We start from the raw sequence: 14,088 nt of genomic DNA, 5'->3' as shown, positions 1-14,088 counted from the left end.
CGCGCGCTCGCTCCCTCAGCGCGCTCTAGAAGAGGCGGCTTCCCGTGTGAGGACGCCCACATCCCAGGTGAGGAAACGGAGGCACGCGGAGAGATTCAGCAGCTTACTAACGACTCGCGTTTGGCAAGTGGCAGAGCTGAGGTTTCAACTCGTGATGGGACAGATCCTGAGCCCGCCAGGCTGTCCTTCCACCCAGCCTAAACCCATGGCCTTTGGGGTCAGACAAGACCTGGGCTCATGTTGAGCAAGTGGTTTCTCCTCGAGGGCCCTCAGATTCTTTATCTGAAAAATGGGCATAGTAGGGCGCGGTGGCTCAGCAATTTGGGAGGCTGAGGCGGAAGGACTGTGTGAGCCCAGGAGTTAGAGGCTGCGGTGAGCCACCCTCGCGCCACCGCACTACAGCTTGGGTGACAGAGCCAGACCTGTCTCAAAAAAAAAAAAAAAAAAAAAAAAAAAAGTTGGGGGCTGGGGCGCAGGCGCAGTGGCTGACCTCTTTAATCCCAGCACTTTGGGAGGCCGAGGCAGGAGGATCAGCTGAGGTCAGGAGTTCAAGGCCAGCCTGGCCAACATGACACAAACCCATCTTTACTAAAAATACAAAAATTAGCTGGCATGGTGGCACATGCCTATAATCCCAGCCACTAGGGAGTCTGAGACAGGAAAATCACTTGAACCTGGGAGGTGGAGGTTGCAGTGAGCCAAGATCAGGCCTCTGCACTCCAGCCTGGGTGACAGAGCGAGACTCTGTCAAAAAAAAAAAAAAAAAAAAAAAAAAAAAGAAAGCAAAAAGGGCATACAGCGTGGTCTGTAAAGCTTAAACAAGGAACTGCTTAGCTCAATTTCAGGGATATAGTGTGTAATAAATAAAAAGCAGATATACCAACAATAGCAGCAGTGGCAGTGACAATTATTGTTATTGTTGCTTTACAGTTGCCATCAAATAATAATGTTCATGAGAATGGTAATTCATTCATTCTTCACTCAACGTATATTTATTGAGCCAGTCAGTATCCCAGGCGCTGGGGATACAGCAGAAAATATGACAGACAAAAATCTCTGCCTTTAATGAAGACCATGTTCTGGTGGAGGGAAACAGACCATAAACAGATTAATACCAGAACTCCAGCAGGTCTGGGGGAGATAAGGGTTATAGACCAACCTGCAGTAGGGAGAGGAGAGGAGGGAGGGAGGAAGGGAGGGGGAGAGAGAGAGAGAAATAGAAACAGAGAGACACACTCAGAGATAAGGGCTGGGAGACAGAGATAGAGAGAGATTGAAAGAGATAGAGACACAGCATAGACAGAGGGAGATGAGATTGAAATGAGAGGTGACAGAGAGACTCAGAAAGTCAAATCCTAAGAGATAGAACCCAAGAGACTTCCTGGTCCCCAGAGGTGTCTGTCCTGGCCAGGGTCTCCATGAGGCTGACTAACAGCTCTTGTCCCTGTTCTCTGACATCCTTATATCCTTTTTATTTTTGTTTTTTTTTAGACAGGGTCTCACTATTTCACTGAGGCTGGAGTGTAGTGGCGCCATCATTGCTCATTGCGGCCTCCACCTCCTGGGCTCAATTCCCTCAGCCTCCTGGGTAGTTGGGACCATGGGCATATGCAATCACGCCCAGCTAGTTTTTAAATTTGTTGTAGAGACAGGGTCTTGCTATGTTGCTCAGGCTTATCTTGAATTCCTGGCCTCAAGCGGTCCTCCCACCTTGGCCTCCCAAAGTGCTGGGATTACAGGCATGAGCCACTGTGCCCGGTCCCACATTCCTGTATCTTTTTGTAAAATCTCTCCTTTGGCTTTTGGCTGGCTTGAAGCTTTCTTTCCCCGGGTGCCCTCTCTAACTTAGATCTGATTCTTGTGTATGACACATCTGATGCTTGGGGTCTCTCACCCTGGATGTATGTAGGTGAATTTCTAAATGGAAACATGGAGGCTGGTCTCTTGGAAATCTCTGAATTTTCTGTGACTCTTGTTCTGCTGAGTTATTTCCAAATTGGGAATCTGTGGCCATTGTTATGTTCCTTCTCTGGACGATGCCATCACCATCTGGGGTTCCCCTACCTCTCTGGGCTCCCCAGTTCCTATCTCCAGAGCCTCCTCTCAGGGCCCTGGAGGGTCAGAGGCTGCTCTGAAGAAGCAGGCTTTGAAGAAAAAGCAAGTTTGGTTCGGGGCATATCTGCTTGCTTCTGTGTTTCTCTGTCAAGAGTCTAAATTCCTTGAGTGTTTGGACCAGACATTTTCTTCACTCAAGTGCTGAAATATCATCTGAAAAAATAGTGAATGGAGATCTCCAATGGGCATCCTATTTTTTGTGTGTTTGTTAGTTTGTTTGTTTTGAGACAGAGTCTCGCTCTGTCTCCCAGGCTGGAGTACAGTGGCGTGATCTCAGCTCACAGCAGCCTCCGCATCCAGGTCAAGTGATTCTTGCGCCTCAGCCTCCCAAGTAGCTGGGATTACAGACCTGCACGACCATACCCAGCTAATTTTTTTGTGTTTTTTAGTAGAGACGGAGTTTCACCATGTTGGCCAGGCTGTTCTCGAACTCCTGAGCTTAGGTGATCCACCCTCCTCAGCCTCCTGAAGTGCTGGGATTACAGGCGTGGGCCACAACACCCAATGGGCATCCTCTTGATGCTGTGGTTTTCAAACTTCTGGATCCAAAAGGATCATCAAGAAACTTGTGTAATTAAGCAAATATGAATCCATTTCCTTATTCTTCCGTCTCCCATTAAAAAATAAAATGGTGGCATTGTTCTCTTTCTGTTTTTCACTTAGCAACATATCTTGTTATTTTCCCATAGGCAGATATATTGAGCTACCTCATTCATTCATTCACTCATTCACAGATGTGTAGTATTCCATTACATGAATGCACCATCATTTTTGAAACTGTCTTCAGGGGATGGGCTTTTTTGGGTGTTTCCAGCCCTTTTGTACTTGCAAACTGTGCTTCCCTGGGTCATCATGTCCATGGCATTTACCATGTATGTGACAGTATCTGTCATATTTATTCCCAGAAGCTGATTTCCTGGGCCACAGGGCATGCACATTTGTGGTCTAGAGGATATTGCCAAATTGCCGTCCAGCAACCATGCCAGCAAAGTAAGGGCGTGGAGTGGCTTCTACCCAGGAATGCTCATGGCAGTTGGGGAAGGTTTAAAAATTTCAGATATGCCCCCACCCCCTGTATCTCTACAAAAAATTAAAAATATTAGCCAGGCGTGGTGGCACATGCCCATAGTCCCAGCTACAGCTACTTGGGAGGCTGAGGCTGGAGGATCGCTCAAGCCCTGGAGTTTGAGGCTGCAGTGAGCCATGATTGCACCACTGCACTCCAGCCTGGGTGACAGGGTGAGACTGTCCACCCCAAAAAAGAAAATGTCAGATGTGAAGCTTTGTCCAGAAGGGTGTGATGTAGGAGGCCTGGGAGCAGGGAGAGAAAGAGAGAAAGACATGGAGAGCAAGAAGAGGAGATGGGGAATGAGGGCTCCAGAGACTCCCTTGGTTCAAATTCTGCTTTCACCAATTGGTAGCTGGGAATCCTAAGCAACCGGTATCGCTTCTCTTGCCTCTTTTTTCTCATCCACAAAATACGGGCTCGTGAAAACATGTGGTGTTAGTTAAATAAGTTATTTAGAAACAAGTTATATGTGGCTGGGCATGGTGGCTCATGCCTGTAATCCCAGCACTTTGGGAGGCTGAGGTGGGTGGATCATTTTGAAGGGGGCCTGCCCCTTCACCCCTGTGGGTATTTCTTCCAAGGTGAAGATGAGAGACTGAGAAAAGAAATAAGGCACAGAGACAAAGTATAGAGGAAGAAAAGTGGGCCCAGGGGACCGGTGCTCAGCAAGTGAGGACCTGCACCGGCACTGGTCTCTGAGTTCCCTCAGTATTTATTGATCACTTTCCCTACTATCTTAGCGAAGGGCATGTGGCAAGACTATAGGGTAATGGTGGGGAGGGGGTCAGCAGGAAAGCATGTGAGCAAAGGACTCTGTGTCATAAATAAGTTTAAGGAAAGGTGCTGTGCCTGGATGTGCACGTAGGCCAGATTTATGTGTGACTTTACACAAACATCTCAGTGCAGTAAAGAGCAGTATTGCTGCCAGCATGTCTCACCTCCAGTCATAAAGTGGTTTTCTCCTATCTCAGTAAATAGAATGTACTATCGGGTTTTACATCGAGATATTCCATTCCCAGGGAGGAGCAGGAGACAGATGCCTTCCTCTAATCTCAACTGAAAAAGAGGCCTTCCTCTTTCATTAATCCTCCTCAGCACAAACCCTTTACGGGTGTCGGGCGCGGTCAGGTCTTTCTCTTCCCACGAGACCATATCTCAGGCTGTCTCCGTGGGGTAAACCTTGGACAATACCCAGGCTTTCTTGGGCAGAGGTCCCTGCAGCCTTCCACAGTGCATTGTGTCTGGGTACTTGAGACTGGAGAATGGTGGCGACTTTTACCAAGCATACCACCTGCAAACACATTTTTACCAAAGCACATCCTGCACAGTCCTAAATCCATTAAACCTTGAGTCAATACAGCACATGTTTCTGCGAGCACAGGGTTGGGGCTAGGGTTACGGATTAACAGCATCTCAAGGCAGAAGAATTTTTCTTCGTACGGATCAATATGGAGTTTCTTATGTCTTCCTTTTCCTGCATAGACACAGTAACAGTCTGATCTCTTCCTTTCCCCCACACATTTGAGGTCAGGAGTTCAAGACCAGCCTGGCCAACATGGCGAAACCCCGTCTGTACTAAAAACACAAAAATTAGCTGGATGGTAGTGGTGCGCACCTGGAATCCCAGCTACTTGGGAGGCCGAATCACTTGAGGTGGAGGTTGCGGTGAGCCAAGGTTGTGCCACTGCACTCCAGTCTGGGCGAGAGAGTGAGACCCTGTCTCAAAAAAAAAAAAAAAAAAAAAAAAGGAAATAAATTACATGGTTTAAAAAGTTATTTATTTAGCTGCTAACAAATGGCAGCAATTATTATTGGTATCTCCTGGGGCTTATGATTCTTCATCCAAAAAATGGCATAGCATGACATAGTGGCTCAGACCTGAAATCTCAGCACTTTGGCAGGCTGAGGTGGGAGGACTGTCTGAGAATAATGCATTAAAGCTCTTTGGTGCAATGCCTGACAAATATCACTATGGACACCTGGCTGCTGTTTAAACAATTTTTAAACTTTTAAAATTTTTGGCCAAGTGTCGCTCTGGTGCCCAGGTTGAAGCGCAGTGGCACAATCTTGGTTCACTGCAACCTCTTCCTCCTGCGTTCAAGCGATTCTCATGCCTCAGTCTCCCAACTAGCTGAGATTACAGGCACGCACCACCACGTCTGGCTAAGTTTTTTGTATTTTTAGCAGACAAGCCTTCACCATGTTGGCCAGGCTGGTCTTGAACCCCTGACCTCAGGTGATCCACCCGCCTCGGCCCCCCAAAGTGCTAGAATTACAGGTGTGAGCCACTGTGCCTGGCCTGCTATGACACAATCATGTAACGTAAATAGTCAGTGGCTGGCACATGGAGAACCCTCAACAGACAAGACTTGGACTGAGTTCTGCCACTATTATTGCTAAGCAGATGCCACGTTAGGTGGTTCTGCATTGGTCACAGAAGTACCGAATGTTCCTCAAATGTGAGATATATCCCCCAGAGGAGTTTCAGCCACATTTATGTGCCCTGTGCCTGCCATCTGTCAGGATCCTTATATGGAGAGGTATTAAACTCGAACAGTGCAAAGCTCAAAGGTTGATCTTATTTGCAAACATGCCTCTCCCACTCTCAGGAAGAGAGGCTTCATGAGAAACCACTGAGAAGTGGTGGTGTTTTTATTTAGTTTTTGGTTCTATTTGAAAAAGAGAGAAAAAAAAGCAACATGTGTAAAAGACATATTTTGGGGTCTGGCCAATTTCCAAGGTGAAACCTCCCCCCTGTTTGCTGAGCACTGAGCTCCCACAGACAGGGATGAGCCTCTGATACTTTGCTTGCACAACGTGTCACAGTGATGGGACCAAGGATGGCACCGAGTCAACCCATCACATGCTTTCTTGAAGTGTTTCAGAAACAGGGCAAAGGGAGTCTGGTTAAGTTGGGTTGTTCCCTTGAACAGGGATGTTGGATGTTATAGACTTGGAAGCTGTGGGATGGGGTCTTTTCCCACGTGGATAGAGAAGTACAAAGTGCCCATCTGCAGAGAGAGACAGAGAACTGTGAATTCCACGTGCAGGAGGAAAGGAATTGTAAGGGCTTGGGGTGGGGGTGAAGTGTGTGGGTCGGGGAGGCTGGCAGAGAGAGCTGTGTGTACTTCCACATTTCTTGGTAGATTGCAAAAATGGCCACAGATTTTTCCCTTCCTAGTAAGAGGTGGAGTCAACTTCCCCATCCCTTGAATTTGGCCAGTCATGTGACTTTGGCCAATGAAGTCCTTTCTGTGGCAGAAGTGATGGCATGTCCACTTTGAGCTTGAGACTTAAGGGGCATTGCAGTTTCTACTCTTACTCTTGGAATCCTTTCTCTGCCATGTGAACAAGCTTGGGTCACCCTGCTGGAGGATGAGAGACAACATGAAGGAGAGGCCAGTTGTCCCAGCTATGAGGCTATCTTAGTCCACACAGCCCCTGGGCAATCTGCCAACTGACCCCAGATGAAGGAGCGAGCCCTACAGAGACCAGAAGAACTATCCAGCTGAGCCCAGCCCAAATGGATGACCCATGAAATTGCAAGCTAAATAAATGACTGTTGTTTCAAGCCACTGAATTTTGGGGAGGTAGTTTGTTACAAAGCAAACGCTGACTGTCACACCTATGGATTGCTGAAAAATTTCATAGGTCCTTAGATGAAACTGTTCATTTTAGTTTTTCCTGAGCTACTTCAGTGAGTTTCTTTTGCATGGAGCCCAAGAGGTTTATGAAATATAGAGTGCTTGTTTAGGTCGCTTCCAGGAATTTGATGAGCTGGGCAGATGGGGTGCTGGCAGTTGGCAAAAGGAGAGAAAAGCAGCTCCTGGAGCTCTCCACAGGAGGGGAACATCTCACAGACAAATGATCAGGGAACCAGGAGGGAGGAAGTCGCAAATGGACTCTGCCCAGGAACCTCATTCTATTCCCAAACCTAGGATTTCCTTCACACCCTTTCTGGTATTACCTCTTAAGCTGACAGGAGAGTTGCCCACATTTCAGCTGCATATTCCTATTCTCTGCCTGTCAGTCCTGCAGTGGAGAGAGAGAGAGAGAGACAAAGAGAGAGAGAATGAGAATCATCAACTGAATTATTATTTGCTCCCCAAATTAATATGTACTCCTAACACTCCAATATGACTATATTTGGAGATAGATTCTTCAGACACAATAAGGTTAAATGAGATCATAAGAGTGGGATCCTGATCCAATAAGACTGGTGTTCCTATAGGAAGAGGAAGAGACACCAGGGATGAGCATAGAGAAAAGGTCACGTGAGGACACAGTGAGAAGGTGGCCTTCTACAAGCCATGGAGAGGGTCGCTATGGGACATAAAATTGGCTGCCACCTTGATCTTGGACTTCCGGCCTCCAGAACTGTGAGAAAATAAATTTTTGTTGTTTAAGCCCCCCAGTCTGTGGCGTTTTGTTACAGCAGCTGGAGCAAACTAATACAGTCATCATCATTGAGGTTTATTGAAGGCTCATCACATTCCAGGCACTGTTAATAGCTCATGACTCCCACCATTTTACTTAATCTTCACTCCTGTCTTTGGAGGGAAGTATAATCATATTCCTGGGTTTTTTTTTTCCTTTTTTCTTTTTTTTTTTTAGAGGATTTGGAAGCACAAATAAACAAGGCAAAGCAGCTTATTGCATAAAGCAAATTACTGATAAACGTCTTACTTGTGAAATAACTATTCAGGGAAAGAAATGGAAAGGTTTGGTAGATACAGGAGCGGACTCTGTTGCCCAGGCTGGAGTGCAGTGGCACTATTTCGGCTCACTGCAACCTCTGCCTCCCAGGTTCAAGCGATTCTGTTGGTAAAAGGCCCCCCAAAATCTGGCCGTAAACTGGCCCCAAAACTGCCCCTAAACAGTGGCCTGACCCTCCGGATCTTTCTTTTCCGGAGGACACTTGGCAAAAAGTAGTTGCCCCAGTGACTGTTCGAGCAGCGTCTCAAGCAACTGCTGTCAGTTCTATTTAGGCAGGAATCCAGCAAGCTAGAAGAGAAGGGGATTTAGAGGCTTGGCAGTTCCCTGTTAGAATACATCCCCCAGACCAACAGGGAAATATTATAGCTACATTTGAGCCTTTTCCTTTTTGAGTAATTAAATTACTCAAATAATTTAAACAAGCTATTAATGCTAAAAAAAATGTAGAAATAATCAGCAAGTCAGGCCACTAGATAGGGGAAAAAAGAAAACTGCTGATCCGGAAATATGTCCAAAATGTAAAAAAGAAAAGCACTGGGCTAATCAATGTCACACTAAGTTTGATAAAGATGGGAACCCGATTTCAGGAAACACCATGAGGGGCCCGTCCTGGGCCCCGTTCCAAACTGGGGCATTTCCAGCTCAGGCCATTCCCTCATCCCTGTACAATGTCTGTCCCCTGCCACAGCAGGTAGTGCCACAGTAGATTTATGCTGCACAAAAGCTGTGAGCCTTCTGTCTGGGGAACCCCCGCAAAAGGTCCCAACAGGAGTCTGTGGACCCTTGCCAGCAGGGATGATAGGATTACTTTTAGGAAGGTCTATTTTAAGTTTAAAAGGGATACAAATACATACAGGAGTCATTGATTTAGATTACCATGGGGAAATTCAAATTGTTATATCTACTTCTGTTCCCTGGAAAGCGGAGCCGGGAGAGCGCATAGCACAGCTCCTGATTGTGCCATATGTGGGAATGGGGAAAAGTGAAATGAAACCAACAGGAGGATTTGGAAGCACAAATAAACAAGGCAAAGCAGCTTATTGGGTAAATCAAATTACTGATAAACGTCCTACCTGTGAAATAACTATTCAGGGCAAGAAATTGTAAGGTTTGGCAGATACAGGAGCAGACATTTCAGTCATTTCTCTACAGCACTGGCTGTCTGCATGGCCAATTCAACCTGCTCAATTTAACATAGTTGGAGTTGGTAAAGCCCCTGAAGTATATCAAAGTAGCTATATTTTGCATTGTGAAGGGCCCAATGGACACTTTGGGACTATTCAACCAATTATAACTTCTGTACCTATAAATTTATGGGGGAGAGATTTGTTATAACAATGGGGAGCACAAGTTCTAATTCCAGAACAATTACATATCCCTCAAAATCAACATATGATGTATGAAATGGGGGATGTCCCTAGTATGGGGCTAGAAAAAAACTTGCAAGTTTTGAAAGAACCACTTCAAATGGAAAGACAAAGTTCCCACCAAAGATTAGAATATCATTTTTGATGGTGGTCATTGTTAAGCTTCCAGAACCTATACCTTTAAAATGGTTAACAGATAAGCCAATTTGGATAGAACAATGGCCGCTGAGTAAAGAGAAACTGGAGGCTTTAGAGGACTTAAAATTGGCCTTTAATAGTTACAGATTTAAAAGACTGTTTTTTCACTATCCCCTTAGCTGAGCAAGACTGTGAATGGTTTGCATTTACAATTCCTACAGTAAACAACCTGCAGCCTGCTAAGTGTTTTCATTGTTTTACAGATGGGTCTAGTAATGGTAAAGCTTCTTATTTTGGCTAGAAAAGTAAAGTTTTCCAGATGCCCTATACTTCAGCTTAGAAAGCGGAGCTTGTAGCTATAATTGAGGTATTGACTGCTTTTCATATGCCTATTAATGTGATTTCTGATTCTTTATACATGGTCATTCCACAGTTACTTGAAAATGCTCAGTTATGATTTCATACAGATGAACAACGGATGACAAAAACAAAAAGAGGGAGAAAGGCCTTATACAAGGGTCTAGCTGCCTTCCCCTGCCTCCCCACTCCCTCTCTGACCCACATCCTACTTCTCTGCCCATTCTTCACACTACTGTGGCCACCCTGGGCTCCTCACTATTTCCTGAACATGCCAGGCAATCCTGCCTCAGGGCCTTTGCACTTGCTGTTCCCGCTGCTGGATATGCCATTCTTCCAGACCCTCACATGGCTCCCCACTCCCTTCCTTTGCTCAAATGCTACCGTCCCAGGGAGGCCTTCCCTGACTCGTTAAATGCCACCCCACTCCACAATCTTTGTCCTGCTTCCCAGCCTCACTCCTCTCCTTAGCACTCATCCAACATACTATCTTTTTAAAAAAATTTATTATTATTACTTTTTTGAGACAGGGTCTCACTCTGTGCCCAGTGTGGAGTGCAGTGGCTTGATCCTAGCTCACTGCAGTCTTGACTTCCTTGGGCTCCAGTGATCCTCCCATCATAGCCTCCTGAGTAGCTGGGACTATAAGTGCATGCCACCATGCCTGGCTAATTTTTATATTTTTGAGAGAGATGACAAGATGTCTTGTCATGTTGCCCAGGCTGGTCTCAAACTCCTGGGCTCAAGTGATCCGCCCACCTTGGCCTCCCAAAGTGCTGGGATTACAGGTGTGAGCCACTGCACCTGGCCCATCCAATACACTATCTATATTTCACTCATTCATTGTGTTTCTTGATGATATCCCCGACCAGAATGCAAGTTTCTTGAGGGCAGGGACTTTCTGCTGTTTCTTTCCTTGGTATCCTCAGTGCCTGGCACAGAGCAGTCACTCTGCAGATACGTGTAGAGAGGACGAACATAGTACTTACTACATTCCAGGCACTGCTTTAAGTTTCTTAGAAATATTTGCTCACTGGACAGGTGTGGTGGCTCATGCCTGTAATCCCAGAACTTTGAGAGGCTGAGGCAGGCAGATCATGAGGTCAGGAGTTTGAGACTAGCCTGACCAACATGGCGAAACCCCGTCTCTACTAAAAATACAAAAATCAGCCGGGTGTGGTGGTGCACACCTGTAATTCCAGCTACTCAGGAGGCTGAGGCAGGAGAATCGCTTGAACCTGGCAAGCAGAGGTTGCAGTGATCTGAGATCGCTTCACTGCACTCCAGCCTGGGCGACAGAGTGAGACTCCGTCTCAAAAAAAAAAAAAAAAAAAAAAAAAGCAAAAGAAAAATTCACTCACAGCAACCCAGGCCGGGCGCGGTGGCTCAAGCCTGTAATCCCAGCACTTTGGGAGGCCGAGACGGGCGGATCACGAGGTCAGGAGATCGAGACCATCCTGGCTAACACGGTGAAACCCCGTCTCTACTAAAAAATACAAAAAAATAGCCGGGCGCGGTGGCGGGCGCCTGTAGTCCCAACTACTCGGGAGGCTGAGGCCGGAGAATGGCGTGAACCCGGGAGGCGGAGCTTGCAGTGAGCTGAGATCTGGCCACTGCACTCCAGCCTGGGCGACAGAGCGAGACTCCGTCTCAAAAAAAAAAAAAAAAAAAAAAAAAAAACAGCAACCCAGAGGGTCAAATGCTGTTATTATCATCCCCATTTTGCAGATGGGCAAACTAAGGCACAGAGAAGGGGAGTGGCTTGCCCACAGCCTCACTGCTAGTAAGTTATGGAGCTGGGACTTGAAGCCAGACAGCCCAGCTCTAGTGTCCTCTTCTATCTCTTTGTTGCTGTGATCCCATTTTGGAAACCAATGAGTCAGATGCGCTCCTCAGGGGTCCCTATCACCCTCCCAGATGGGGGTGTTGGTTTCATCTCTGTTTCCTTGTTGAGCCAGCTCTGTGTCTCATGGGGGTTGAGTGGATGTTGCCCAGTGGACGGGGGTGAGGGATGGAGGTACCTTAGGCTCTGGATGATGGTGAAACACACGCCTGCAATCAGTGTCCCGGCTCCCAGGATCCTAGCCACAAGGAGCCCGATGGCAGAGCCTCCTGACAGGGACAGAGTGGGGTCCGGCTCCATGGGCTCTGCTTCTGTGGGCTGTGCAATGGGTTCTGGGGACCAAGGAGGGGTGAGATTGGAGGAGCCATCTGCCCGCCCTCCCTGCACACCCCTCCTTCTGCCATTCCCCCTCCCAAGTGTCTCTTCCATCCTTCTCTTCCATCCTCCAGGTCTCCGGTCCCCTCTCCTCCCTGCTCTCCTGCCCCAGTCCAGCGCCCATCCACCTTCCTACCACATGGAAGCCAGGAGGATCTTTCTAAAGCTCGCACCTGACACTGTTCCTCCCCTGCTCAGAACCCTGCTATGTCTCCCCAGCACCCTGGGGCAGAAGTCAGTTTCTCACCTTAGCCTTCGAGGCCCTGCCACCTGGCCAGCCTCATCTCTCTCATTGCCCTGCCTCTATAGACATGTAACCCTGGACTCCACTCACTTTTCCAAGCTCATCCCTTTCTTTCTCTCTTGCCTCCAGGCCTGTCCACGCTGCACTCTCTCTCTCTGGAATAATTCCTTTTTTTTTCTGAGACAGAGTCTCCCTCTGTCACCAGGCTGGAGTGCAGTGGCACAATCTTAGCTCACTGCAACCTCCACCTCCTGGGTTCCAGTAATTCTTGTGTCTCAGCCCCCCTGGTAGCTGGGATTACAGGCACGTGCCACCATTCCCAGCTAATTTTGGTATTTTTAGTAGATTCGGGGTTTCACCATGTTGGCTAGCCTGGTCTCAAACTCCTAGCCTCAAGTGATCCACTCGCCTCAACCTCCCAAAGTGCTGAGATTACAGGAATGAACCACTGTACCTGGCCAGCTTGCATAATTCTTATGTATTGTGGTACCAGCTCAAATGTCCCTTCTTCCAGGAGCCCTCCTTAACTCCTAGGCTGAGTCCCATAGCTCTCTGGTCTCCCCCATCCCAGCCCTGCCCACTCTGGTGATCACTGTCTGTGGACACAGGACTGTGAGTCTTGTGAAGGCAGGGCTGCAGCTGTCGTGGTCACCAGAGCATTCCCAGCACTGCCCAACATGGGCTGGCCACACAGCAAGTGCTCATAAACATTTCCTGGGCAGCTGATGAATGAGCAAAGGAGGTCTTGGAAGTGTTGTCCTTCTCAATGAATATCAGGGTCACTAGGTGCTATAAGATTTACATTTTTTTCCCCCAGTCCATCAGTCCTGAAGCTCCCACTGGACCCTGGCCAGGAAGGTGAGGTGGTTCTCTGGGACCCAGCCAAGCTGAGATTCCCATCACCCTTTCCATTTCCATGTCCCAGCTCTGAACCTTGGCTCATGCATTCTTTGCTACCCCAAATACCCTCCCTCTCTTCTCTCCTGGCCAGTTCCTCTGCATACCTCTAGTTCACTCCAAGCCATGGTAGTCCATTTTCATACTGCTATGAAGAAATACCCAAGACTGGATACTTTATTAAAAAGGAGGCTTAATGGACTCCCAGTTCCACATGGCTGGGGAGGCCTCACAATCATGGCAGAAGGTGAAGGAGGAGCAAAGGCATATCTTACATGGCAACAGGCAAGAGAATGTGTGCAGGGGAACTGCCCTTTGTAAAACCATCAGAACTCGTGAGACTTATAGACTATCATGAGAACAGCATGGGAAAAACTCGACCCCATGATTCACTTACCTCCTACTGGGTCCCTCTCATGACACATGGGGATTATAAGAGCTACAATTCAGGATGAGATTTGGGTGGGGACACAGCCAAACCATATCACCATGTGTCCCTCCATAAATAACACACTAAAAACAATATTCACCATAACAGCTGCTATTCAAGGCACCTGCTGCCTGACAGTTGTTCTGCCAAACTCAGTCACCCCTTGTTTTCATTCCTTATAACAACCCTGCAGAGGTATATAGGATTACCCTCATTATACACGTGAGGAAACTGGGGCTCAGAGAGGTGAAGTCGCTTGCCCTAAGTTACCCAGCCAGGAAGGCATGGGAACAGGGACTGAACTGAGTTTTGACCGGGTCCCAAACTACTTCTCTGATCTTGACAACTTGCTGTTATTTTGATTGCCACCCAGGGCTCCACATACTGACTGCATATGGTAATAGCTACAATTAATAATGACAATGCTAATTGCAACAGTGATATTGGCTCATGGTTATTGAGCACTCATTAGTGTTCAATAGTGCTAGACATTATTGTTTTAAGCTATTCACCTGCTTATCTCATTGAATACTCACA

General features: G+C 47.3%; 1 protein-coding gene across 6 annotated transcripts in view; it reads right to left on the bottom strand.

Annotated features, from left to right (window-relative positions):
* Positions 1-3,716: 3,716 nt before the first annotated feature.
* LOC105478511 (immunoglobulin superfamily member 23) overlaps positions 3,717-14,088 on the bottom strand; it is a 28,633-nt gene continuing 18,261 nt past the window's right edge. For 4 of the 6 annotated variants that reach the window (XM_011735898.3, XM_071087097.1, XM_011735896.2 and 1 more), the window contains exons 3-5: positions 11,784-11,937; positions 7,152-7,216; positions 3,717-4,900 (exon numbers count right to left, since the gene is read on the bottom strand). In XM_011735898.3, the coding sequence (XP_011734200.2) occupies positions 7,183-7,216; positions 11,784-11,937 (188 nt within the window). In that variant the 3' untranslated portion in view covers positions 3,717-4,900; positions 7,152-7,182. Of the gene's footprint in view, positions 4,901-7,105; positions 7,217-11,783; positions 11,938-14,088 lie in introns of those variants that run through there. The other 2 variants (XM_024791864.2, XM_024791865.2) reach the window with 2 other exon arrangements.

Source organism: Macaca nemestrina, chromosome 20 (genome assembly GCF_043159975.1).
Source record: "Macaca nemestrina isolate mMacNem1 chromosome 20, mMacNem.hap1, whole genome shotgun sequence".
Lineage (NCBI taxonomy): Eukaryota > Metazoa > Chordata > Mammalia > Primates > Cercopithecidae > Macaca > Macaca nemestrina.
The sequence above is the reverse complement of the archived record's forward strand: the minus strand, read 5'-3'. Positions and strand labels throughout refer to the sequence as shown.